Below are 26,398 nucleotides of genomic sequence, written 5' to 3' on the forward strand. Positions count from 1 at the left end.
TCCGGCGATGACATCATAATGCGAGAGTGACGTTGGTGGAACGTTTGAAGGAAGGAAGATCTAACATCCAAAATGGCTGCGGTTGCCGGTAAAGCGGACTACGGAGATGTTATAATTTCGCTAGAAAACTGCATATTGAGCGACGAGCAACTAGAAAAAACACCTTCCATTAAAGATGGCTTAGAAAAAGAAGTAGAAATTGATTTGCGAATCGTAGGTTGCGAGTATATTCAGATGGCGGGCATCTTGCTCAAGCTACCTCAGGTGAGTTGTCTTTCCAAATCTTGGTTGTAAAAATTGCTTTTTGTTGAATTTTGAGCTGAATGTATTTGCTTTGGAACCTTCAGGTAGCTATGGCTACAGCACAAGTGTTATTTCAACGCTTTTACTACAGTAAGTCGCTTGTAAAACACGATGGAGAGGTGAGCAACGTTTTCGCATCTTTTAATATTATTAAGCTCTAGCCTTATTTTCCGCCTTAAATGAGGTGTATTAGTTTATAAGCTAAATTTTTATTCCAGTGTTAACTTTTTCGAAGAGATTCTAATAAATCTTTGTTTTGTACTCATTAAGCTCTTGCCCAAAACTTGCTATTTTATTAAATCAAAAAAGATCACGAAGATCACTACAGACTTCCATCTGCATGTTCATGCTGGCACGTGTTAGAGAAATTGTTTTTTTTTTTGTTTCACTTGGTTTCCTTATTTCATTGGTTTTACTCTTTTTCGCCTGAGATAATCCCTAGGTTCATTTACTTTCTATTAGGATGTTTCTGGGGAAATTAAACCTGTTTTAGGCTGGGACAAATCAAAATTTTATCAGCTGGTTTTATGCATATGCCGAACCTACCTTTCTTCCTAAAATTGTATTTCAGATTTATGCTATGGCAAGTATCTTTCTTGCTGCAAAAATTGAAGAATACCCACGAAGAATCCGTGATGTGATAAACGTCTTTCATCATATAAAACAGAAAAGAAATGGCAGGTAAATATATTGACTTGTGTTTGCAGTGAGATGGAGTCGAACAACAGAATCCTCTAGAGTGGTGTACTATTGTCAGGGATTTGAGCTTCTTTAAGTCTCTGTTTCATTTACCATGTTTGTAGAGTTGGACTTGCGATAGATTGAATTAAACGGGCATGGTTGTATATATGGGTGACTGCGTCTTGCAAGGCATGTAAGTTTGCAAGCAAGCATACATGCAACGTTTTAAGTGCTTAGGTTATGCTTTTGTTGGCAAACAAGTTCTCCAAGGGTGAGTTGTATAAAGTTATGTCAGGCACATTTGCTATTGCCATGTTCAGGCCAATCAAATCATTATGTTAAAGTCTGACGTAAGCAGTTATGCTCATCAGTAAATTTCATACAACTCGCCCTTGTACTTGTTACAGACATGCACCTTAGCAAATGCATTACAAGAAGTGATAAAAGGTGATAGTCAACATATTAATGCTTGACTTTTGCTACTGCAAGTTGAAGTTCCTTGTTTGCAAATTCATCTCACTTGGTTGCATTGCCAACAAGCTCAATTCTTCTGACAGTGGTTTAACTGCACTAGGGAACTCTGTACTATTACACAAGGGTTACAGCTTCACTCGTTTACACAACCAGTGTGTATACATTTTGCACAGAAGAAAATTTTGTTTCCTCGGGAAAACAAAAATGTTGCCATTGGCAACGAATTTCCAATAGCACATTTGGACTTAAATAAATTAAGAACTGCTGCATTTCAGTTGGAATATCTTTATGAGAAGAATATTGATGATAGTTAAAAACCAAATGAAAGTTTTGGTAGTGCATTGAGAAACCTCAAATGTTTTTGCTTGAAAATCTTAAGTTTTGTTTCATCTTGTTCCTGAAATGAAAAAAAATTGATGTGACAAAAGTGTACATGTACAAAACACATTATTAAAGTGAAGTAACTTGGGAGAGATTCTCACACCATCATGATGTGCAGTAATTTTAAGGTATGTAAAAAGAAACTGTGAAATTTACTGAAGCAACATGTGATTGCTGAGATGAGGTTTCTTGAAACGGATGATTTTCTTCACTTTCTTGCCTGATAAAAGCCTTTCAATCTCATTTTTTGTTGCAAAAGTTTGTGAATTTTTTAATGCATTGAAGTGTTCAGATGAGAATAAAGCAGAAAAGGTTTCTAATCTGTGGCATAACAACTTGCACATTTTGACACAATCTGATCACAATCACAATTTGACACAATAAAAATGGTGCATTAACCCATTGATCCTCAAGTGTTTTCCAGGAATTCACCATTCAGCAAATTGGTAATGAACAATCTCATGGACAGTAAAAGTAGACAACTCACAGGAAAACGAAACACTATTCTTTTGGTCTAAAATAGTTAGAATTTCTAATTATTTAATAAAATACACAAGTTGTGAATTGAAAATTATTTTCCTAAAAAGCAAGCTTGAAAGTAGAAATTTTAAAAATTGAACTGAATTTTGATTCTTTTGTCACATGGCAAATTTGATCCACTTGCAAGGACAAGATTGTATGGTTTCCATGTGTCAGCAATGAAAATACAAAAGAAAAATGGACAAAAAGCTTTCCTTAATGAGAAATTTATTCAGATAAGCTTTATGCCTAAGAAGGGAATACAATTTTCACTTCAAGGCAAGCAACATGCAAGCAATTTGATGGAATGGAAGATCAATTTTGAGGAGTATTTATTGACCCATGCAGAGGAAGTTTTACAAGAATTTTGCAAACTGTTAGGAACATGAAGGATCAGTCAATTTAAATAGATTTTCAGGACAAATTCACTATCAAACTTGTAATTTTTTGTGAGGTGGATTCCAACTTCTGGATTTCCACTGCTTTAAATGTCAACTGTTGAAAAGTTAGGCGTGAAGAACATGGCTGCCATTTTTATTTTTTTTATTTATTTCTTGTGTGTGAAGGACAAAAGCCTTTCTTTCTAGCCTCCCCCTTCCCCCTCCCATAAGACCTATGAATATATGCACAGTCAATGGATTCTGTTTGGACAGTCTTTCCTGAAGACAATTTATTATTATGACAATTGGGGACAAAGGCATCCTTCTAGGGGAGGTACACCTGTAGGAGCCGAACATGAAAGTGGAAAATCACGGCCGGGTTGCCACATCGATCAATGGGACGTTGGGCATTTTTATACCCTGGGAGTAGTCAACTTGGAACAGATTATTCAACTTCCCATACGGGCATAGTATTTGGTAAAACCATTTTTCAGGTGGATTATTATGATCATATCGTTATGTGCAATAGCTTTAAGTGATCTAACTGTATCCATGAGTATGTTTTAAAACTTTTACATTTTCTATTTGTTTTCAGGGTGTAGTGTTATCCTAGAACATGTAATTGACTTGCTTTTTTTCTCTCTCTCTCCGTGCTGTCGTTGCTTACTCCAGCTGCCTCCTTCCTCCTCAACACCCAACGCACCAACCCTCCGTGTTGCTCTAGACCAGCTCTGATGGGACTGGTGTTACCATGGCAACATTGGATTGAAGTGGTGCTTCTCCTATTGGTCAACAGTCTCCGTTAACTGAAGGCAAGCAGGGCACATGTAACAGAATAAGTTGTGATTTATTTTCTAGTTTGGTAAGAATATAAATTCTAATCCAGCTGCTGAAAATATTGAAAGAAAGTTCACAGAAATGCTCCAGTTTTAAACAATATAAATGCAAACTTGATGGTTGTCCTTATATCTCAATAAATTTAGGTAGTGATGTACCGCTCAGGCTATGAGCACCAAAGGGTAGAATAGTTCACCATCTAGAATGGTAAACTTTATCCTCTCTTAATCATGAACTTCTAAGTAACTCTTGTTTTCTAATAAACTAAAATCATTAAGACATGAAATGGCGTGTGAGATAACAATAAAAGGATGGATACCTTAAACATCACATGCTGAAAACTATCACAGCTTTTAAGCAGAAAGCAACAACAACAAAACACTTGTTTTGTTTTTATGTAAGGTATTGTTGGAGTTTTATCAAAATGTTAGTGATACCAACAAACTTCATAGACTGTGTATTTTGGAAGTTTGTGCTGTTCTCAGAGTGGTCGCACCAGCTTGTGGTGAAGACAAACTCGCAAGGCAGAGTGTCTGGAATCTGGGAATGTAAAAGAAAGACATGTGGAAGGAAAAGTGAAAGGATTTGCAGTGAAATATTGGACCAGTGGATCACACTTATGGAACCTGGTGTCAACACCATTCTCAGATTTGGGAAAGTTGGTGTGCAAATGGTTTACTTACAAACATGATATTAGAAGAATGACTTGACCATCTTCATGCTGAAAAGTGAAAGTTGCTTTACCTTGAAAGACTCAGGTGAGATAATTATTGCTACACTTACATGTAGTAAATATTAATTGCTATTCTTAGTAAATATTAAGTAACTATAGTGTTGTTTAACTGCCCTTTTTGTGGGATTCTTGTCATATGTAAACAGTAAAGCATGTTGTTTAAGCAGTGCACTTCAATGGCGCTTAAAACATCGTAGTGGTGGGCACCAAGGCTGTGGCCTAAGAAAAATTTGAAGGAGACTGCAAGCCTGAAAGCCAGAAGTTAGGAGGCCAATCTGCGAAATGTTAGGTGCTTTAGCAAAATATTTAGGCACTCAGTGAAATTTCCTGGCACCCCAGGCTACTGGGCTCCTTTTAGGCAGCAGCCTTAGGAACTGTAAGCTACAACAGTCTACCATTTGGACATGCTGCTGTTGGATATTATAACAAAATTTTTATTTATTGATAACTATAAAACCTGTGCTTGTCCATGGAAGTTGCCTCATTTCAAGCTTACAACATATTTATTTCGATTTTGGGTCATTGGAAAGTACACAAATACGTCAGCTCAGAGGTACATTTAGTGTGTTGTTTGTCCAGGTAACTTGTCAGTTCACATTCATCCAAGTTTGCAGGCATAAAATCTTCAGAAGTATCTTTACTCTCTCTGAAGAGAATGTTTGTCTTTTGTTGTTTTACTTCCAGTATTATATTATTGTTATTGTTATTATTGCGTCGACGAAGGAGACGCTCCTTAATCGAGTCGTCCCAATACTGTCCATCATGCCCAGCGCGCGTGTTCCTTAGCGCGAGAAATCGAGAAAACAGGTTGTATGTCGGCCAAAATCGCACCGTCACAATAGTATTATGAATATGACAGTCCATCATGCCTAGCGCGTTTCGTACCCTGTGCCTAACGCTGTAAATGTTCCTGAGCGCGAGTAATCGAGAAAAGAGGTTGTATATCGGATAGGATTGATATAAAAATAGATATTAATAATGTTTTGAAAAAAAAACACACGCGCGCGCACGTTTCGGGTATATAACTCTTTCTCAGTGTGGAGAAAACCACTTTTCGTACTTAGAACCTACCTCTGTACACATGCATGTTATTAAGCGCGAGAAATCGAGAAAAGAGGTTGTGTATCGGATGTGATTGTTATAAAAATAAATATCAAAAGAAGTCAAAAATGGTTTTAAAAAACATAGACGTTTCTTCAGTGTGGTCATGTCATGCATCTCCGAGGAACTTTTCTTTCACCGTTCATTATAAAAATGTCACAATAGCATCTTGACGTCCCGCACGTGTTTCGTACTGTTCCTCGTGGTTTCCCTGCGAAAAGTACAAAACGAAAAGTACAAGACAAGGTAAATATCCGCTGCATCCTTGGTAGGATGCCCTATAAACACCTGGGACTGGTAGCATAAAACGTTTCTAACGGCTGTTGACAATTGTTCCCAGACAATAACCTAATGTTTTGCAACTATACTTACAGGTTCCTGTAATCTTAACATGATTAATGCAACCCAGTAGGGTGCCTAAGGGCCTAAGTCGACGCACTATAATGTTTGATTACTACTAGTTATTATTATTAAAGTTGGCAAAAAGTTGTAGAAGTGCAGGTTTCTTACTTAATGATGTAATAATGCCTTATCATTTCACAGTAAATTTATACTGTTTGATGCCTGCTTGTGCTTTGATGGGTATTCTGTTGTGAAGTCTGGCTATAGTTCTTGCATTCATATCAACTTCATTAACCAAGCCTCCTCTGTAAGCTAGGCTTTTGTTGGCCACTTACCTCAGCGCACTGCCTTTGCTCAGCCGGAAACACAGCCCTCACTTACCGGGGCATGAAATTGACTTTTATTTGCAGGAGCCATTTGGAGGCTAAATATTAACTTTCAAAGTGATCTCCAATGCCAAAAAGGTAGTTGCCATTTCTTACAATGAACTAGCCCGATTTCTGGGTCTAAAAAATGTTACAAAATGTTACAAAATGTCTCGTTAGCCAAGCAGGCTAGTAATCTTCCACAAATCCCCATTTTCTTATTAATTTTAAAAGGGTAACAGAAAATTCACAGGTGGATGTTAATAATATTATTATTCCAGTATTGGGAATTCAATAAAAGCTTCACAAAAAAGTTAGTATGGTTACACCTATACAAGAAGCTGTCCAAGGGAGACAGATAGCCACAGATGATTTAGACATGTCCAGCTGCATGTATTTGCAACCTGCTTGTTGAATTTCTTAAGCTTAATAGTTGTCATGAGCCTCCTAAACTTAAACTGGTTTTGTTTGAAAGAAAGACGATATTGGTAAGGCAGAGAGTACCACAAAATCAAATGCTGATAGTCCAGCTGGAGATGAGATCCAGGCGAAAAAACATATATAGCAGACATTCTTATTCCAATGGCAGTGGAAAACAGGATGGCAATGAGTAGAGTGGGATGAGTGTAATGAAACTATTTTTGCAAAACGTGCTGGAAATAACATGGAAAGGCCTTTGTTTAATGACCCTTCAAACCTTGAGAGGATGCTTTAATTGGAAAGCCACAGATGCTCATGACAACATTAATCCAAGTAAACTTGTTGGAGGAGTTAATGTATTACTTGTGTCTTCTGGATCGCCTGTTATCCCTTGCATTGTAAACAAAGTTGTCATCTTGTTTCACACACAAGGAATCCATTTCATGTTTGAAACTGGATTTTTGTTTGTAAGTAACATTTATAACATAGGTACGCAAATCTATTTTGTGTTTGGTTAGGACAGCTTGGTCTTGGCTTGTAAACTTCAAGAACCTACTAGCTTGTGGTTAAGGAGATTTTGGAAAATGTTTTGAGCCCATTCTTCCAACAGAAAAATGTTGAAACTTATTCTTTTGAATTAAAGTGAAAGCCAAATTAAAAGCTAAGAGTCATGATAAACCTAGAGTTTTAAGGTACTACACAAGTGTTCAAATCATTAAAGAATTTAGCTAATAGAATTCTGGAGTGAAGAAAGAACATCGATGAAAGTCCATAGCTTATTAGTCCATTTTTTCTGATCTCAACCCAAACCAGTTAAGCAGATGATCAAAGACATCCACTGTAACATTAGACACTTGCCGGGTGGTGCTCATTAATCTCTGTGACAATTTCAGTCACTTTCAGTTGACAAATTTGCTACTATTTTTTTTTTATAAGAATAGGTGTGTATCATCCTTAGCTGTCGCTAGGTTACTCAGTATGGCTTGACAAAAGCTGAATTACTTGCTTGATGAAAAAAAGAACATCAGTTTTACAATATCATAATGTATCTACTTTGTCAAATCAATATCAACAAATGTTTACAGATCTTTTGTGCCTCATTTATCAATGTTTGTTTGGCTATCAAAGGGGATGAAGACCATGATATCGCATTGATTAATCTGGAAGTTGTGTAAAGTATGTCTGGGTATGGTTGTAAGGTCAGTCCAAGCATGCAAAGCTATGTGGCATGTTAGAGTCAAGGACAGTGCCTTGTGGTGGTGCACTCTACCTACCTCAACTTGCAGAGTCTCCATTTGTTGGCTTTGGCTGGTACAGTTTTGGTCAAAGGGGGCAGATCCTTTCCTGATGTGACTGTGGCAGGTACCTCATTACCACAACTCACCCATGTAGCTGATGTTGAAGTCCCTTGGAGTGGTTTTAAGAGTGTCTTTGTAGCACTTACACTGTCCACCAACAGACCTCTTGCCCACTGCAAATCATCATACAATGTAGAACAGGTGCTCAGGGAGGTGCTCACCATCTGTTTTGATGTTTTGGCCAGGCCAGCACAGCTGGGCTCAGCAGAAGAGAATGGGCACGTGGCAGCTCTGTGTGGTTATGTACAGCAGTTTGCAAAGACAATTCAGATGATACTGGTGCAGCTTCTTTATATACATGTACCTCCCATAGAAAGTCTTGTAAATAAGGTACATGTATACAGCAGGGTGGGCAGAACAACAGTCAGTTTTGTGTGGAGACTGAGTCCCTTCCTCCTCTACTGAATGGAGTTTTGGCTTTGGTAGTTTTGCCATTGAATTCTTCATTGATGAGGACAGTTCTGGAGAGGGTGTAGCCTGGGTATGTAATAATGCAGACACTTCACTTTCACTATTGTTGAAGTGACATTTGTAACATGTAACTAGATTCAAGATGCTGAATACATTTTCATGATCACCTGCTATTCTGAGTCTCACTTTAAATTTAAATCAGGCATTGCATCAAAGATAGACAAAAGAAATCACATTAAAAGCACAGAAGAAAATTACACACTGATATTCTGAGCTTGCAATATTGAAGAGGAAGCTGCCATATTGCATCCCATGATGCATTTCATGACAAGTCATACCCAGGTCCTTGGTAGCCACAACCTTTAAAATGGTAAATTTCCTTCTTCCCTTTTGGCAGTATTTCTTCTTTGCTAATGTTGGCTAATGAAAATTTCTGAGAGAGCGGGGGGTTTCCCTCCACAGGGTAAAGAATTCATGAAAAAATTGTAAGGGAGGCACAAAGTTGGTAGACAATAATCTTCAGTTGCCATCGCGGAATAATAACTATTATCCAGGACAAAAGCAGTGCTACCGATGAATCATTCTGTAAAGAGTCATTCTGGTAATTTTGTCTGCTTAAAGGCCCACATTCACCCAAGATGTATTGCGCGCCGAGGAACAGTTTTCATATATGAAACCCCCCCCCCCCCCCGCCATTTTATTTGAGCAGGCGTCGAGTGAGAAAGCAATAAGCGATCACGAATATTCTTTCCCTCCAGCACAAGTTGTAGAGGAAACCTGCAGGAAAAAATAGGAATAGGAAGGGATTCTACAGAGATTTTCCATCCAGTGGTTATTGAAGGAACATTGCAGTTGAAATTTGATCCAGCACTAAATGCAAAACTTTCTCAATGTGTGCGAATTTCGGTCAAGATTAAATTTCATCGGACTTAAAATTTAGCAACATTTATTTGATTAAAAACTGGCGTGAAAACATTGACAACAGGAACTTGTTTTCTTTCTTGAATTAATTTAAAATTATTGGGGTATGATGTGGAACAGTACAGTGTTTAGATATTTAGCTACAAAGTCTGAAATGTTGCTTAGTTTCATCAGTGGGTTAACCAGAGTTATAAGAGCTGAATGCTCTTGAAGTAACCATGTACCTTTCTTAATTGATTCAAAAGTTTAAATTTTGAGGCATAGGGATTTACGACCAACTACGAAGAGGCTACTTTTCTCTTGTTTAAAAGAGAGAAATAATAACCTTTTGAAGACTGCATGTTGAATGGTTTGCAGGTCTTGAGGGTTGGACACCTACTGTAAACTCCTTTAAAGTTTGGTGTAGCGAACATGGGATGTTGATACGGTGTGCTTTGAAGGCTGCTCTTTTAAGGCATTGCCCTGTCGTTACAGTAGATTCAACCATGTACAAAGCATTTGAGTTGAATTTGAGCATCTTTTTCTTGCATTGGCTCCCCTTATGTATTAAATGTGAGGCACATTGAGAATTTTAACTGGAATGTATATAGAACAAAGAGATGCACTTGTGGTTGTGATTATTCTGCTGAACTGCATTTGAAGCAATGCCATGAATCCTTTCCTCACTGCCATCTTCAGGCTTCTCAAATTGTACCAACAGTTGGAGATTTTGCTACAATACAGATAATGGTTTTCTGCTTTGTGTACACTGATTTTCCCCAAGACTCCTTTGGACTTAACTTTTTTTGCCTGTTACTCTGTTGCGTTGCCGTTGTATTTCAAAGCCCCCTTCCTCTTGAAGACAAAACCTAAACACTCAAAGATACAATTAGTTATCCGTAACTTTTTCTACTCACATGAAAAATTTTGAGTGTAGTCTTTCTTCAGTGTTTGGTGTTGTTAAAAAATGGTCTTAGGATAAAGTTCTTATAAGACAGCTCTTGAAAGGTGTTGAAAGACTTGAGTCGAAAATAACCCTGTCAGCTATTTGGATTGTTGAATTGTCCCAGGGCTGAGTGGTTTACTCATTAAGGCCTTGGTAACTCTCAGTTTCATCCAAGTATCCGACTCGGAAGGTCTTAGGTTTGACTGCTGATAGGAGCACTCTGATTTCTTTTTCAAAAGTATGCCTGTGTCACTTCGAATAATACATCATTCTCATTCTCAGTTTCATATTCCTCCTTGTGTGACCAAAATAGTCAATTCTTCAATGCTTGGTGACTGCTGTGATGTCATTGATGTGCTGGGTGTTGGGGATGTCTGGGGGTTTCTTCTCTAACCAGCCATTCTCTAGATTGTATACCACACAGTTAGTAGCAAATCCCCTCAACCCAACCTTGAGCCGTCATGCCAAGGGAGTGATGCTCCTGTCTTGATGACAAGGCGGTTGGAAAGTGGTGAGAACAGAGGCCCAAAACATGAAATTTCAAGAAAAACAGCTTAACTTTGAGAGAAAGCATGAATTGTAGAACATGCACACATGCCAAGTACTGCTGAGTGATGCTCTTAGTTGGTGATTGAAATTGCATTAAGAAGCATTAATTTTACTTTCTTTAAAGGTGAGCCTTTGATCTCAGCTATGCACTTGTAAGAGATTGTTCCTGTTTGCAATGGACTACCAAAATGTGGATTAACTGTGTCATTGCAAGACTATCATTGGCATAGTCTGAGTTCTAAAGAGCCCAAACAGTTTGTTTCTTTGGAGTCCTGGCCATTTTACCGAAGTATTACTGTACTGCTGCTTGGGGCTCATTTTCAATTCATTTTCTTTGTTACAAAAGGCCTACCTTTTGCTTTAGATTTCTTCTTTGTGTTAGCGATAGCCACAGTGGATGTCAAAGTAATTGATCTTCAGTAGAACAAGACAGAGCAACTTTGTGTTGAAGTCGGTCTTGCAGGGTTCTTCATTGGCTTTGCTGTAATAAGACCACTCCCATAGATCTATGGTTCACCAAAAATGAACATTTTTTTTTTGTGGTCTTTCTTTTATCACTACAAAGTATTAAGCATTGCCTCGTTCTAAATGCCTTTCCTTGTAATAGTCTTTGGTACCAGTTGATAAATAACCTGTTGGAATAGTCAAAGTTTTGAAAAAAATGGGACCATCAACAGCAGGTTGTTGAGACATGTAACTAGTTCTTTCTATATATTTTTTTATTAGACAGTTTGTCCCATTTTACAGTCGCTGTTATTGCCATATACACCCAGGTTTTGGGGTCAAGATTCAAACACAACCGTCAAACCACCGGCCAGTGGTCATTTACATACCATGGAGCTAGGTTTCTGGAATGTGTTAATGCTGATATTAAATGTGCAGACTGAAAGTTAAGAACATTAATTGTCAAGCTACTTTTTTCTGATTAATCTATGAATTTTTTACCTAGCTAATCCAATTCATTGTATTTCCTTTTTCTCACACACTGAATGCCATTTGTGTGCCACACAAGAATGCAACAGCATTTATTGACAACTCGACAACTCCACAAAGATGACAGACTGGCGTGGGGCTGGGAGGGTGGGGAAGCTGTTGCTTCATATGGCAAGAAAACAAAAACTGAATCACATGACCGAATGTGACATCTGATATCCTGACTCATACCCATCTCCCCATTCAGTCTGTGAGAACTTCATTTGCCTCTTTTACAACCTTAGCTGGCAAGAAAAACATTAAGTTTTCTCCTTTCTCTCCTCCCCCTCTTTTTTTTTTTTTTGGGGGGGGGGGGGGCAATTTTTATAGGTGTTCACAACTTTAGTTATTTGCTTACCTATGTAGTTGTGTAGCGTTATAACTCGAAAAGCCTTGTAGGGAGTTACAATAAAGTATGTATGTATACATGCGTTTAAGAATTTGCACTGCAAATTTAATCTACCATTTAAGCAACATATTGGAAGTTTACTATCTCAAACTATTTATTTCCCACCATCAGCTTATTGTTAAATCTAATGTATTGTATGAGAAGTTGAAAACTCTCTCGGGATCTCACTGTGCATACAAAAGCCAATTTCAAGAATAAAGTTATCTTACAGTTGATTTCTCTGCTGCTGTTGGTTGAACCATGACAATGGATCAAAGCAGACAAGTTGTCAGTGGTTGAAAATTCTGGTGCTGCACAGTAAGGGGTTAGAATGGTACCTTTTTGCAGTGACACCGCAAAGTAGGCTCCAGTGTAAATGGCTGTAGAATTCATGAAGCTTATCATATCTCCCTGATGAGTGTTTTAATACTGTACATATTTTCCACTTGATTATGTATGTATATACTTATTTTTGACTTTAGTAGCTGTTTAATTTTTAGTTAATGTAAGCTTTAGGTAACCCTTTAGTGAGGGACGTAGCTCCTGTTCAGAGTTTTCCTGTCAATACTTGTTCTTTGTATTGCCAAACTAAAGTAAAGTAAACTAATTCCTCTTGAAAGCTTGGATCATGCATAAGCTTTAATGCTCCCTTAGCTTGAAACAGCTTGCAAAATGGTTTGTTTAAGAGTTTGTACTAAATAGAGTTGTTTCCATAGTTCAACTAAAAGGGATTTGTAGATGGACACAACCTGTGCAAGATAACAACTGTTACACAAAATACAAGAATTCCTTTAGTGACAAGAAGGTCAAATTTCATTTTATCCTTCAGGTACAAGGCTTGGATACAATCCTGGAGTGGTGGTGGGAGTTTTGGACTCATTGACTGCTATTAATAATTCAACTGCTGCATGTTTTCCCAAAAGAAAGGAAAATGAAATCTTGTGTCACTGTGACATTAAATAAACATTAACACCAAGTAAAGTTCAAGTAAAGTGGCCTTCGCATGGCAAACACAAGTTGACAAACTTCCATTGGCCAACTCTTGCTTTCCTATGTCAACCTTCCACGGGCACAAAAGTAATAAAAAGTAGCAACATTATGTCTCATTCAAGTATCGTGTCACAGTGGTGTGCAAGAACAATAAATTGCAGCTTCCTTCCTGATACATCAGCAAAAATGAAACAGAAAAATTGGCAAGAAAATCCAACTGAATTTCATAAGTTGAACACAGCTGTCTTCTCGTCTTCAGCGGCCATCTTGTACAGTTCATGTGAAGAGTGCGATATTTGATTGGTTCAAAGTTTCACGTTTCACAGTCATTCACATGTCAAATATGTGTTTGCCCACAGAGAAAGTTGGTGAGAACAGACACAGTTCTGTTTGTTGCCAACAGTTTTCCAACCTGTTTGTTAACTTTTGTTTGCAGTGTCACGGGGCGTTAACAAAAACATGAACTCTGAGTTTCCATCGGTCATGGAAGAATTTGGTTCTCATTTTGCGTCAAAATTTAACAATATTGAAATTTTGTATCTCAACTATTATCCCATTGATTTCAGAGGAAAAGCCAACTTCAACAAGGTGTTCAGTTGCATGTACCTCTTGAGGAACAGAGGTACATTTAGGCAACACAGTTTATAATTAAAGCAGTCAAAGTTATCCAAGCATTTCAAGGCATTGCTTCCATGTGCTAAAGAAGCCGTGTGGCTTTTTGCATGTGGCTTTGAAATCATGAAGAATGGATGTGTTTTGACACAACAGAAGAATCAAATGTGCTCCATGGAGGATGAAACTCGTAAGGTTTTGTAGATAATTTAACTGTTCACAGTGCTTTTAGTTTTGCTGGAAAAATGGATTATCTTCTTAACAGATTAAGAAGCAATTTTCAGTTTAATCTGTTCAATCTAAGAGTCGACCATGTAAGGTGGCTCTTGTGTGATCTCAAGTGTAGTTTATTTAGGTGAAAACTTTTGAGCAGTTAATTAGCCTTCTCCTGTGGTGTGCGTTAGTATAAGCTATCCCAAATGGGCTGCAGTTTTCCTGTTTTCAGTTTAATAGCAATAGAGAAAGTTATGTTACCTTGACGTCTGATCATTTTGAAGCAAATTATCCTTAACTGTGTATTTTATCACTTTGGGTTAAAATTTTCAGCTTCATTGGACTAAAGATTACCTTTGGGTCTGCAAACTTTTTTTTTTTTTACAATTAAATTTTGGTCAAGAAGTCAGCTTGAAATTCTTTTTGTAGTCAGGTCTTGAAGATGACTGTCAACATACGTGTCTCCCTGACTCGTTTTTTTAGGAGAATAGGTTAATTGTAAATTTTAAAGAAAAACACAACACTTTTTAATTGTAAAGACATAAGTTAAAATGTGTTGCTTTTTTCTTTTAATTATAACTTTTTTCGTGCTATCAAAACCGTTTGGCAATATTGATTAGTAAAGTGCATTTTATTCTGCTGATCATTTTGTTTATTCTCATAACCTTTACATAGTGACAGTGTAAAGAGAACATTTAACTTCACTGCATTCAAAAGGACACAGCTGTGTATTGTAAAATGGGCTTGATTGGGTATGATAGATGTAAGTGTAAAGTGCGACTGCTGGGTTTAATTTAGTAAGTTTGTTTTCTATTGTAGTTTGACTTGAGATTCACTTTGGCAGTTACATTTTCAGACTTTGAGAGCATGAGCAAAATAACAATTAAATAGTATTCGAGATGTGGAGCATTTTTGTTGAACTTTCTTTCATTGCTTGCTAACCACAAAGTTTTACTACCTACTGTCCAGTTGGGTCCGTATGAGATGGGAGGTTGGCTGTCTGGAGGAAGGAGCAGTTTTGCCATGTTGGAATTCAGATAGAGCTCTTTAGGTTGAAATGTCATGTTCCATGTAATGTTGTTTCAGGACCATTCAACCTATGGAGTACATGGGTAACAGTTACTTTGCCCTTAAGAACCAAGTCATTAAAGCTGAAAGAAGGATATTGAAGGTTGGCAACAGCACACTGACAAACTATTTTACCTAAAACTTTTATTGCCTCAAGCAGGGTACCATGGTCAAGAAAAAGTCTGAAGTTTGCCTCAAGTCAGGGAAATTTAAATTCTACCTTTTAAGTCAGTCAGTGAATAGTTTGGAGTTTTTATTTTTGTCTAGCCGCAAGGTTTGGAAAAGTTTCCTTGTTGGAAAAGGTGTTAATGTGATTTTAAAAAAATTGTGGCTTCATCACCAGGGCCTGGCTGTTTAAAAGCCAATTAATGCTTATCCTTGATTATAAATTAACCAAGGTTTTCACCTCGCTCATTAAAAATGATTATAAAAGCTAAACTGGAGAACAAAAATCTTGTAGAAATCTCCGTTAATATTATCTTATTAGTAATTAATCTAGAATGAAAGTTCACCCAGGATGAGCTTAATCGGGCTTTGGTCAACTGGGCCCAGCTTTGTTGTTGAAGTATTTGTCGTAGATTGTAAGTGAAAACTGGTTTTAGGTCAGTGAAAAGGTAGCACAAAGTAAGAAATTTTTTTTTTTTTTTTTTACCCCGATCGTTGGCAACCCTGTTGAGGCATTTGATTTAAGATAGTATGTATGTTTTCCTTCGTTTTCAAGTTTAGGTTAAATATCCCTCAAATAACAGTTGGGTTATACTGTTCTGTTAGCTTGTGAAATGTAAGCTGTCAGTTTGAAACTGAGAATAGAGGGGCACGAGTAGCAATCATTTTTTAAGATGTCCTTCAATGGTGAAATTTGTGGCAACATTTGGTGCTCAAGTTTTGATTTAAATGGGTACAAACAGCGCTCTCCTTACTTGTTAAAAACAGAACTTTGGGGCAAAATTAGTGAATAACAGCATAAAAATAATAATCTACTCAGGAACTAAAATGTAAAACCCCAACCAGGAGGTCAATCCAAAGGTCATCTCGTGCTTCCCCGTGCACCCTTCAGAGTGCAGCTGACATGTATCTACAAGATCGTTGGGTCGTTTAGATACATGACAGTAACAGATTTCATAAAAGGAAGCTTGGTCCAACTGCCCCAGTCTACAGCCTTGCCTTGTTTTAAAAAAAAAAAGGGGGAGGGGGTGGGATTTAGCACTCACGTTGTTCCAGAATAAAGATAACAATCTCCATTACAATGTTCTGTAGATTCTGGTTCACATTTTGACATTCACAACATTCATTAATTTCCTACTGTAGTTTTGAATGATCTGGCACTTTATAAGTGACTTTTGAATGTTATTTGTTAAACCTTTCAAATTTGAGTTGTGACTTACACGGTACATGTATCTCTTTATGTGTTACACAGTTATGTACATGAATGTGTAGAGTATTTTTTTTGGAAGTTCCCAGCCAGTCCCAGTAGCAAGGTTTAACTTTGTATTCATTTGGTATCCAGTTTCTTACTAGTGATATCTGAAGCTTAGTGTAATCTTGATCAATGATTGTTCATTTTTAGGAACTTGGATTTTGTGTTCATGTCAAGCATCCCCACAAGGTATGTGCTGTTTATATGCATGTTAGCAAGTATTGTCTGAAAAGGATGCACCCTAAATTGTTCTCAAGAGTGGACCCTTGACCACAGTAGATAAGTATAATTATAATAATAATAGTTACTCTCTTTCTTTAGGCTTATGTATTTGTTTTTCTCTGTCTTCAGATTATTATCATGTATCTTCAGATTCTTGAATGTGAGACCAACACACTGTTAGCCCAACAGGCTTGGTATGTATCAAGTCTCCGTGATGCATGGCTAATGAATCACTGATTGTTTTTATTCCTGTTCTGAGAACATTGGAATGTTTATTACTACTGCTTCTTTGTTAGTATGTCTGCTGAACAGATCAATCTTCATACCCAATCAGTAATGAAAAGGCGGTAGTCTAGACAGTGACATGAATGTGCTTCAATTCACTCTAGGCTCAAAAGTTTTGAATTTTGTGCATGTAAAGCTGATTAGAACAGTGTTCATATTTGTCCCAGAAATCCTGGAAAGTACTTGAATTTCAGTGTAGCATTTTCCAGGACTGGGCTGTCCTTGAAAATGGTAGGAGGTCCTGGAAAGTCCTAGAAATCTTAAAACTCAAGTGATAAAGTTTTCTTGAAAGACACAGAGGAGCAGCCAGAAGGGGAGATCCAACAACTTTAAAATACTTCACATACATTATGGGTGTGGAAAAAACTTTCTGAGCTCTGGAAAAGTTCTGAAATTTTGCTTCTGAAAAAGGGTACAAACCCTATTAGAAGTAACAGCTTACTTATAGTATTGGGACATCTTGAGACATTAAAGTGGTAAGGATTGGCTGGCAAAACCCTTTCCCTTGAATAGTAACGAGCATTGTTGTTGATGTTAAGATGTCCTTGCCGAGGGATGGCTTAAGTGTTCCTACAGAAAGTTAAGAATGCAAGCATTAACAGTCATTTGTTTTCTTTGCAGGAATTTCATGAATGATAGTTTTAGAACCAACATTTTTGTACGATATTCCCCTGAAACCATAGGCTGTGCCTGCATTTTCCTCTCAGCAAGACAACTTGGGGTATGTACAGTTACTCAAATGTTCAACATAAAAAAAGTTTATTGCAAATTTGCGTACATGTAGTTGTTTGTCCATTTCTTGTTCAATTCATGTGTTTACAAAGAGGAGCCACCTGGATACTGTAAACATACAATAATTTATTAACATTATTGAAAAGCCAACACGACAAGACCACAAGCTGGTATGGGTAATTTATTACAGTGCGACCACTGTTACCAGGGTCACTTAAACAAAGTTGACTAATCATATCACAGGACACAAACAATTAATTTCAGCTAAAGTCGATCGAGCCAATCAGCGCTTTAACCAAAGCAAGCAAAGATACAAAGTTTTCACAACGAGCTAAATCAGGATTCTTTACCAAACATTTTTTTTTTCAGTTGATGGGAAATTAATGTCTAGATTTGGCTCAGAGAATCACGTAAAGACAAGTAGAATGTAATAGTAAAGAAATCTAAATTCCGTCGATTGTCTTGCAAACGGAGGCGCGTGGGAATATCTCAATGAACTGACTGTTGACAAGCTTCGACAAATGATATTTCGAAATAATGCTCAAAAGTTTAAGAATAAAAATGTTTTTCTCTGAGGTATGATTTTCTGGGCTTAGTAGCTGACTTGCCTATTTGCTCTATGCCCCGACGAGGGCCTGGCTTTGTCGATAATATCAAAATCTCAGAACCTTATTGATATTTTGATATTCTGTTTGATATTCTGCAATCCCGCACCTTAGTGAAACTTTGACGCGTATACAAGCTTTGTCTAGATGTCCCAGATGTCCGGCAGCCGGACAGAATTTTCAAAATACTCGGTGTCTGGCAGTGCGATAATTTTTCAATTTCGTGTCAATTTATCCAATACTATCTTCGTTTTGGTTGGCAAGGCGATTTAGAAGGCGAAGGTCCTTAGCTTGGCGGCCGATCATTCTGCAAGCTAAGACATACCATGAAATCACTTACGTTCTTGATTTTAAAAAATCACTCGACTCACGGACACAAAGTCTAAACACGTAAATAATTCCCAAGTCTGATGATTCCGAGATTTGCATCGAGTGCGGAACAGTCAGGGAAATTGACACAACAAATTGAGGACTGCAATGGACAACTTCTTAGCAATGCAAACAAAGATGTCTTTGAATAATTCGACTATTTCGCGTAAATAGACCCAAAACTGAGAAATTATGGGACTGCCGGACATGGAGTGTTTTGAAAATCCTGTCCGCCAGTTTATACCGCAAACTCACAAATGATTTCCAAGTCTGATGATGGCGAGATTTGCATAGATTGCGGAGCGGTCAGAGAAATTGACACAAAAAAATTGGGACTGTAATGGACAACTTTTTCCCGATCCAAACGAAGATAGCATTGGATAAACCGACTATTTCGCGTAAATCGACTCAAAATTGAGAAATTATCAAACTGCCGGACACGGAGTGTTTTAGAAATCCTGTTCGGCTGCCGGACATCTATAGACAAAGCTTATATACGCGTCAAAGCTTCTCTAAGGTGCGGGATTGCAGAATATCAAACAGAATATCAAAATATCAATAAGGTTCTGAGATTTTGATATTATCGACAAAGCCAGGCCCTCGTCGGGGCATAGAGCAAATAGGCAAGTCAGCTACTAAGCTCAGAAAATCATACCTCAGAGAAAGACATTTTTATCCTTAAACTTTTGAGCCTTATATTTCGAAATATCATTTGTCGAAGCTTGTCAACAGTCAGTTCATTGAGATATTCCCACGTACGCGCCGCCGTTTGCAAGATAATCGACCGAATTTCGATTTCTTTACTATTACCTTCTACTTGTCTTTACGTGATTCTCTGAGCCAAATCTTAACATTAATTTCCCATCAACTGAAAAAAAAAATGTTCGGGAAAGAATCCTCTGATTTAGCTCGTTGTGAAAACTTTTTATCTTTGCTTGGTTTGGTTAAAGCGCTGATTGGTTCGATCGACTTTAGCGGGAGTGTCCTGTGATGTGATTGGTCAACTTTGTTTAAGTGACCCCGGTAACAGTGGTCGCACTGTAATACCTTTACCAAACTAAAGTGTGGGTTACTCCCACAGAAAATAAATTGCTGAGGCAAATGTGTATGGCATTTCCTCGTGTGCTATGGTACTGAGAAGCATGTGATAGTAGCTAATTTGCAAGATTTACAATTACCCATGCTACCTGTCATTCTTTTCAAGTAGGCTTGAGACTTTAAAATCCTGCAGCGTTAATTGAAATAGCTGTACACTGCTATTTACTGCCTATTTAATTGATCCTCTTGCCATTGACTGCTCTCTCAAATAGTAGTAGGGTTGTGTTGTAGGGTGCATGAATGACAACTTGCATGTCTTGTTCAGTAGAGCCTAACACCTGCATGTGCATTATCTTAGATTTGTTTACCAACCAGACCACCCTGGTGGGAGTTGTTTGGTGCAAAGCTAGAAGATCTTGAGGTTTGTTTTTGGGTTTTATGGTTAAGTTAAATAGTTTATGTTATAGTATAAAATTTTTTGTATTTTTTTCCTGTTGATTGTATTTTCATAGGTGTTCACAGAGTGAGGATTGTAATTGGGATTAGCCATATCACAGATATATTTATTGTAACAGTTTCATATGGGGCATAACATTACAATAAATTCAGTGTTGAAACATAAAAGTAAAAGAATTTTCTTTAATATCCCAAGCATTTGCATCATAGCTTTTAGACTCGGATGTGGTTATCGTACGTGCAAATTGCAAAAAAGAGGAAATGTCTTGAACAGAACAATTTTATAAGAACAACCGTGAAGGCCAAGAACTGCTTTGTAAAACCAATAAATTCGACCATTATTGATCAGTGAGATTGTCAAATTTGTAAATGAGGGTGAAACATGTAAACTGGATTAATATTGGATGCCAAGATGCAGTCATGCATGGTTTGCCTTAGTAAATTCATTTTCTATCTCTCGATTGCAAGTTTTTGTTGACGAACGTTGATTTGATAACTTTATAATGAGTATTGTTTCTATTCTTTTTCAGGAAATCAGTGTGACTCTGTTAAGCCTCTATATGAGACCAAAGGTAATGTCTAAACATGGTCTCAGAAGGTTAATAATTAGTAACATTTTTTTTGTGTTGATCCACTGTGTGCTTCGTATCAGCCCTGTCAACAGGGTTGGCTCGGTTTCCGAGATCTGGCCTCACCACTGTTTGCTCAGTAAAAATGTCTGTGTTTGTATGCTAAGGTGGGCTAGCTTGGCTACCAAAATCTCGGTAACTGGGCTGGAAATCTTTCCAATATGGACACTCCAGTCACAGGGATGAATCAACATTGGCCTATAACAGCCTTGATTTTGACCTTGATCAGTAAATTCAGAATAGAGATGGCAATACCCTATGTGGACGATGTATCTTTGTTCGCGCCTGTGGATACTTTAAAGTTGCCGGATGATTTCCACAAACGCTCAGAATAAAGACAAAAACGCGAAAAATCGCTTCTTATTCATCTCGGTAACTGAGCTGAAATTTCCCATATGAACACAGGACAAAATGCGGCTTGAGATGTAAAACTGGCTTGCTGTGATGTCGTTACATTCATGCAAAAATTCTTTAAGCTCAGAGTGTTACCTTGCTTCCCCTCTCCCTAGTCGAATAATTAGAATGCTTTATTTTCTAACGGTTCGAGGAAGTACAAAACAAACGTTTTGTTCTGATACGTTGCAGGCTAACTTAGACACCCTTCAAAACGCCGTTGGAGAAATCCGCAAGGAACTTGAACAGAAAAAGAAGGAAAGCAAACCCGATGGCACTACCACAGCTGGTACCTCCACACCTAACCTGTCACCTACAGGAGGGACAATAACGACCAGGAATAATTCCAGACCTGGGACAGGTAAGGACGTCTTGGGTTTCCTTACTGAAATCAGTGTTCCAGATAACTTTCAAAGTCAAGTAGTCAGGGAAGAATTTTGAGGGGGTCAATGGGTGTGGTTCTTTCTAAATCTTTTACTTTGCGAGTCAGGAAGCCATCTCCCTTATCTCTGACACTGCTGAAATACATGGTTCACCAGACTGCCGGCAAAGACAGAAGTTTTCTGAGCACTTGTCTGAATTCTTTGTCTGGTTTTTATCGGTGCCCTTCGTTGATATAGGAAGTAGGGTTTTAAACTAAATTTGCTATTTGTCCCATTAAATCCATTGTGGCTTTCAAAATGATAATGAATGGCGAGGGGAAAATGACAGTTTGTTCTGTACAAACGTTAATCCTTATAAAAGGTGTTGCGGCCTCTTCTCTAGTCGTAGTTCTCTTGCGCAATAAAACAGCATCAACATTTGCTCGTCTGTGTAAATGGCCTTGTCCCTATGCTGACCAGAGATTTTGACCTGAATGTTGTGTATCTTGCAATTCACTAATGTGCCTTTGACAAGCGTTTTCACTCAGTAACACGTTTCTTTGTATGTATGATTTAGGATCAAGGCCTTCTTCACCAACTAAAGTTTCGCCATCGTTTGCGGCAAACCAGGCCGACATGAAAAAGAAGAAGAGTTCCTCCAAGACGGAAGAAGACAACAAGCCAAGCCGCAAGGAACGGTAAAAACTATTTCTCGTTCCCTCGTCACCGTGCGTCTTTAACTGGGTTTTAAGTCGTGCTCAGATTTCCAAACGTCTCTCACTACTTTATGACACGTAGAGACGAACCGAGCCACAGACAGGGAGCAGTTTACAAGATAAAAATATGTATTTGTCTTTTAGTTGTTTGCAAATAATATTTTGAAAGCTCACCCGGTTTTATCCATCTTCCTGTTGTAGCCCAGTCGCCAGAGGTAGCCGCCGAAGCCGATCACCAGTCAATCGCCGTTCTCGGAGCCGTTCGGGAAGCCGAACACGTAGCCGAAGTCGCAGCCGATCGAGAAGTTACAGCATATCAATCAGTCCCGACAATCTCAGCGGAAGTGAGTCTGACAGCAGCGATGAAAGTCCGGAGAAACTAAAGGGGACTGGCAAGAGTAAACGACGAGGAAGCCCGATCCGAGGAAGAGACGAACAAACACGAACGCGTCCTCGGAAGTACGACGGCGAATACGTTCGTAAAAAGTCGAGAACTGACAGTAGCGTTAATAGTTATAAACGAGAAAAAACGAGGGAACGGAGTAGGTCGCCATTGTCTCCCAGTCGAAGTAGATCGCGAAGCAGGAGTCGAAGTCCGGCGAGAACCAAACGGCATCGTGGGAAATACGAACATGACCGAGAAACGAAGAAACGCGAGGACAGACATCGTGATCGAAATGGAGTGGACTACCGGTCAAGGGACAAAGGACGCGACCACGGTAGACACCGCAGATAGCACTAGTGTTCAGTTTGTATTTTCTGTACAGGAACTTCCCAGGTGGAAGATCACCAACCAACAACAATTTATAGCCGTCGTTGTTTTGCACATAATTTGATTATGCCAATTGTTTTGGGCGTAATATCTGTTTCGTCTTGTCAGCATTCATTTATCAGCTTCCAAACCGCTTGCCATAAACATATTGACTTCTTTAATAAAATATTAAAAAAAAAAAATACTGCTGGTGTGATCTTGGCTGGAGTTGTTGTCTTCGGGTTCTGCTTCCCGTATTTCATCCCCTTCTCCTTCCCGTGACATTTGAGAATTTTATGCTTGTTGCATTTTGGCAAGATGTGTCGCGGCATATCGTTGCTTTCAGCTGCAATGAAGACTATGATTTGAGGTGTTGAGGTTTCCAGCAAAACAGTGATCATAATAGGTCCGCTCGAATTAAACGAACCTTAGCCAACATTGTGCATTTTTTTGCAACTCCGAGTTGTACAAGTACTGCCATAGAATGGCCCATTTTGAAATGTGAACTACGATGTCGAACACGATCTCCTCGTTACTGGAGCTCGGGGCCCCCCTAACTTTATAGATGAGTGCTTCTTTTAAACTGTTCCCCGGCAAAGCAAACGCTTTTTTCACGACTTATCTCCTGCTTGCCTTTTACCAAACCCATAGAGCATGGAATTTCTGGTATCTGGAATAAATCTGGGCTATTACAACCTCCCTGACTGGTATCCAGGCACCACAAAAATTTCGCAAATACCAGTTGCGGAGGGCCATGGGGAGGATCAGTGAGTGTTTGTAGCTTCATCTCACAATGCCTTGAGCGTATTGTTCCTAGACCTGCAGGGGAGGTTGGCAAAGTTTCGGATCGAGTGGGTACGGGGTAGGATGCTCAGTGTCAGCACTGAACAGCTTACCCCCTTTCCCGCTTGATTTTTTTATTTCTACGCTGGCTAAGCATCCGACCTGCGATTTCGTTTTAATAAATAGAAACAACATCAAGAGCATATTGCAAGTACGTACAATGACCTAATTGGCGGCTTGCTTAAGGTTATTGTGAAAATGGTCGCTAGGTTTTAGACATGGAAGGCCATCGCAGTTGCGAAAAGATGGCCTAAAATATATTCTAGACTTGAAATGGGTATGGATCTATCGCTATCATTACATGTAAAACACTATCTCAAGTAAATTAAGGATGAGTCATCGACTAGTCCCTAAAAAGTCATGGGGTGGCCTATTTAATGTCAGACGTCGACTGGGCTGCCGCTGTTCGGGAAATGAGCCCACGGCTCATCCCCGTCTCTCTCGGGGAGGAAAGCCGGACCCGAGAGAGCGGCGGAAATTGAGCCTAGAAGTCATTTTGAGGTGAATGGCGTACCCAATTTAGGTGACATGCTGTAAATGGCAGGTGGTTAGAAGTTGTTGAAGGTTTCATTTATTGTGGGAAGAAAATCCGAGCTTTTGTACTTGTCTCCCACAAAATCGTCTTATTTTCGTACCTATATTTTTTAAGTTGCCTGGGGGGTAGAAATGATGTACTAGTGGCGGCATAAAGCCGTATGGCAGCCTCCAGGGAATAATGACAGATCACATGACACTGAGTCTGGCCTGTCTGCGAAGAAATCTGAGAATACAGTTGAACCTCTCCACAACGGCCACCTTGGGGACAGAAGAAAGTGATCGTTGTGAAGAGGTGGCCGTTATGGGGAGGTACGGGTGTAATATGACACCTTTTTTTCAGGAAGTACAACATGTTTATTGTGCCAAGTTCATGCTTACTGTAGCCTATAATGGTAATCCAATCTTAAATAATATATTTAGATAAAATACACAATAAAACGCAAATAATGCTTTGAATCAAAATGTTAACAAGACGAAACGAGCAGGGTTCGCAACATTCGCTATATTATTGCAGAAAATTTATGCTTACTGCAGCAAACAAATGGAACACAATCAAAATACGTATATCATTAAAATGGATACAGAAACGTAATGTTCCGAAGACAAATGCCGATTACTGCATCAGTTTATAAAAAAAAAGGTTTTTACAAAAAAGAACTGTACTGGCCGTTGTCGAGAGGTTATTTTGGCAGTTGGGGACGCACTTTGGTGGCCGTTGCCGTTGTAGAGAGGTTTAAACAAGAGCTAATGTATGGACTGTCCGCCGGGACAAAAAGAATGTGGCCGTTGTAGAGAGGTGGCCGTTGTGGAGAGGTGGCCGTTAGTGGAGGTTTGACTGTATAAATTTCGGGGTGAGGAAAGAAGACCGAAAATAGAACCCTTATTCAGAAATTGCGAGAATGAATTCTCGCGAAACATTCGCAGTGCTCGAGATGATTGGAAAATTAATCGCAATTTGAAATGTTGACGCTCGCGTTTCTCTTAAAAATGTTCTGATCATGTAAAGTACTTGACTTTAAGAACATAAAAAAAAAAAAACCGAGACTGGGTTGAGACATTGGTATTCTGCAATCTGGCAAATAGCGCTTGAAACGAAGTGAACGGAAATTTCGTAATCCACTAGTTTGCGCCAAAACAAGCTTTTAAAATAGCCGATGTTTTTAAACTTTATCAAGCTGAAGAATGAAAATAAAAAAAAAGTGAAAAAGAGATTCCGAGACGAAAGATCGCGAGATTTTGGCGTGGAGCCGGAAGACGTGAAAAGATTTGTAAAGTTGGGGGAAACTTTTATGTGACGCCTATATGATATCTTGAAAGAACATACTCTACCACCATTAAGTAAGATGAAATCAAAAAGGCAAAGTATATATACTTACCAATACGAACTCATTGAGAAAAACAGCGGAAGGTTTGCGCTCTTAACGTGTAGTCTGCATGCTGTTGGCCCTGCTTGCTTCGACCTGCATAAAGTGTTTCTTTTCTGGTTTGGCAGGTTGCCGCACTCACGTTTTTTAGATAGGACTTTCTGCTTGAGTTTTCAAATGGTCATTACTGACGTCATAAACGAGAAAATTTTCGCGCGCGCAGTAGTAGATACCAGGGCCCAGTCTAAACTTACACTTCTGTTTACTATTAGCTTCAAATAAGCTCACAAAAACATTTTTAACACGCGAGAGAAAAAACCTCGGTTAACTTTTAATCGGGGATTAGCGTTAATCGGCTTTCAAACAACCGGGCCCAGGCTCGCGCGAGCGCACGATTGACACACAAATCGTTCTTTCCTTGAAAGACTGGGCCGATTGTTCGAAAGCGATTAACGCTAATCCACTATTAAAAGTTAACCGCGCAACGTACTCCGGGATATTGACCGCGATTTTATTGTTCACTATATTATTGTTCACTAATAAATTGGATTCAAAGAGGAAAGTACACACAGTAAAAACTACAGATAAGTAAATAGGTAGGTAAATACGAAAACAGATTAAGTCTACAGAAACAACCATGTAATTAATTGAAGTTGGCAACGCATTATGTTGCAAAAGGTGAATAAATAAGGCGAAGTGAATTTGGTAGGATAGGCGAGACAATGGTGATAGCTGC

At 38.6% G+C, this 26,398-nt stretch overlaps 1 protein-coding gene and 2 long non-coding RNA genes across 3 annotated transcripts; 1 reads left to right on the forward strand and 2 right to left on the reverse strand.

The window, feature by feature from the left end:
* The first annotated feature begins 20 nt into the window (after positions 1–20).
* LOC146477270 (cyclin-L2-like) lies at positions 21–23,129 on the forward strand. The gene is made up of 12 exons (XM_085113742.1): positions 21–264; positions 348–422; positions 875–984; positions 14,962–15,046; positions 16,511–16,549; positions 16,712–16,776; positions 17,489–17,588; positions 19,970–20,032; positions 20,598–20,639; positions 21,282–21,450; positions 22,029–22,149; positions 22,369–23,129. The coding sequence occupies exons 1-12, from the start codon at positions 73–75 to the stop codon at positions 22,901–22,903; spliced, it is 1,596 nt and encodes a 531-aa protein (XP_084969868.1). The 5' UTR covers positions 21–72; the 3' UTR covers positions 22,904–23,129.
* On the reverse strand, positions 5,883–14,235 carry LOC146477271 (uncharacterized). The gene is made up of 2 exons (XR_014865424.1): positions 10,301–14,235; positions 5,883–8,903 (listed from the first exon to the last, which is right to left on the reverse strand). It is a non-coding gene; the product is annotated as an uncharacterized LOC146477271 (long non-coding RNA).
* Positions 14,615–25,834, reverse strand: LOC146477272 (uncharacterized). Its single transcript, XR_014865423.1, has 2 exons — positions 25,675–25,834; positions 14,615–14,972 (listed from the first exon to the last, which is right to left on the reverse strand). It is a non-coding gene; the product is annotated as an uncharacterized LOC146477272 (long non-coding RNA).
* Positions 25,835–26,398: the final 564 nt, after the last annotated feature.

Source organism: Pavona decussata, unplaced genomic scaffold, assembly GCF_977016875.1.
Source record: "Pavona decussata unplaced genomic scaffold, jaPavDecu1.1 SCAFFOLD_71, whole genome shotgun sequence".
In the NCBI taxonomy this organism is placed as follows: Eukaryota; Metazoa; Cnidaria; class Anthozoa; order Scleractinia; family Agariciidae; genus Pavona; species Pavona decussata.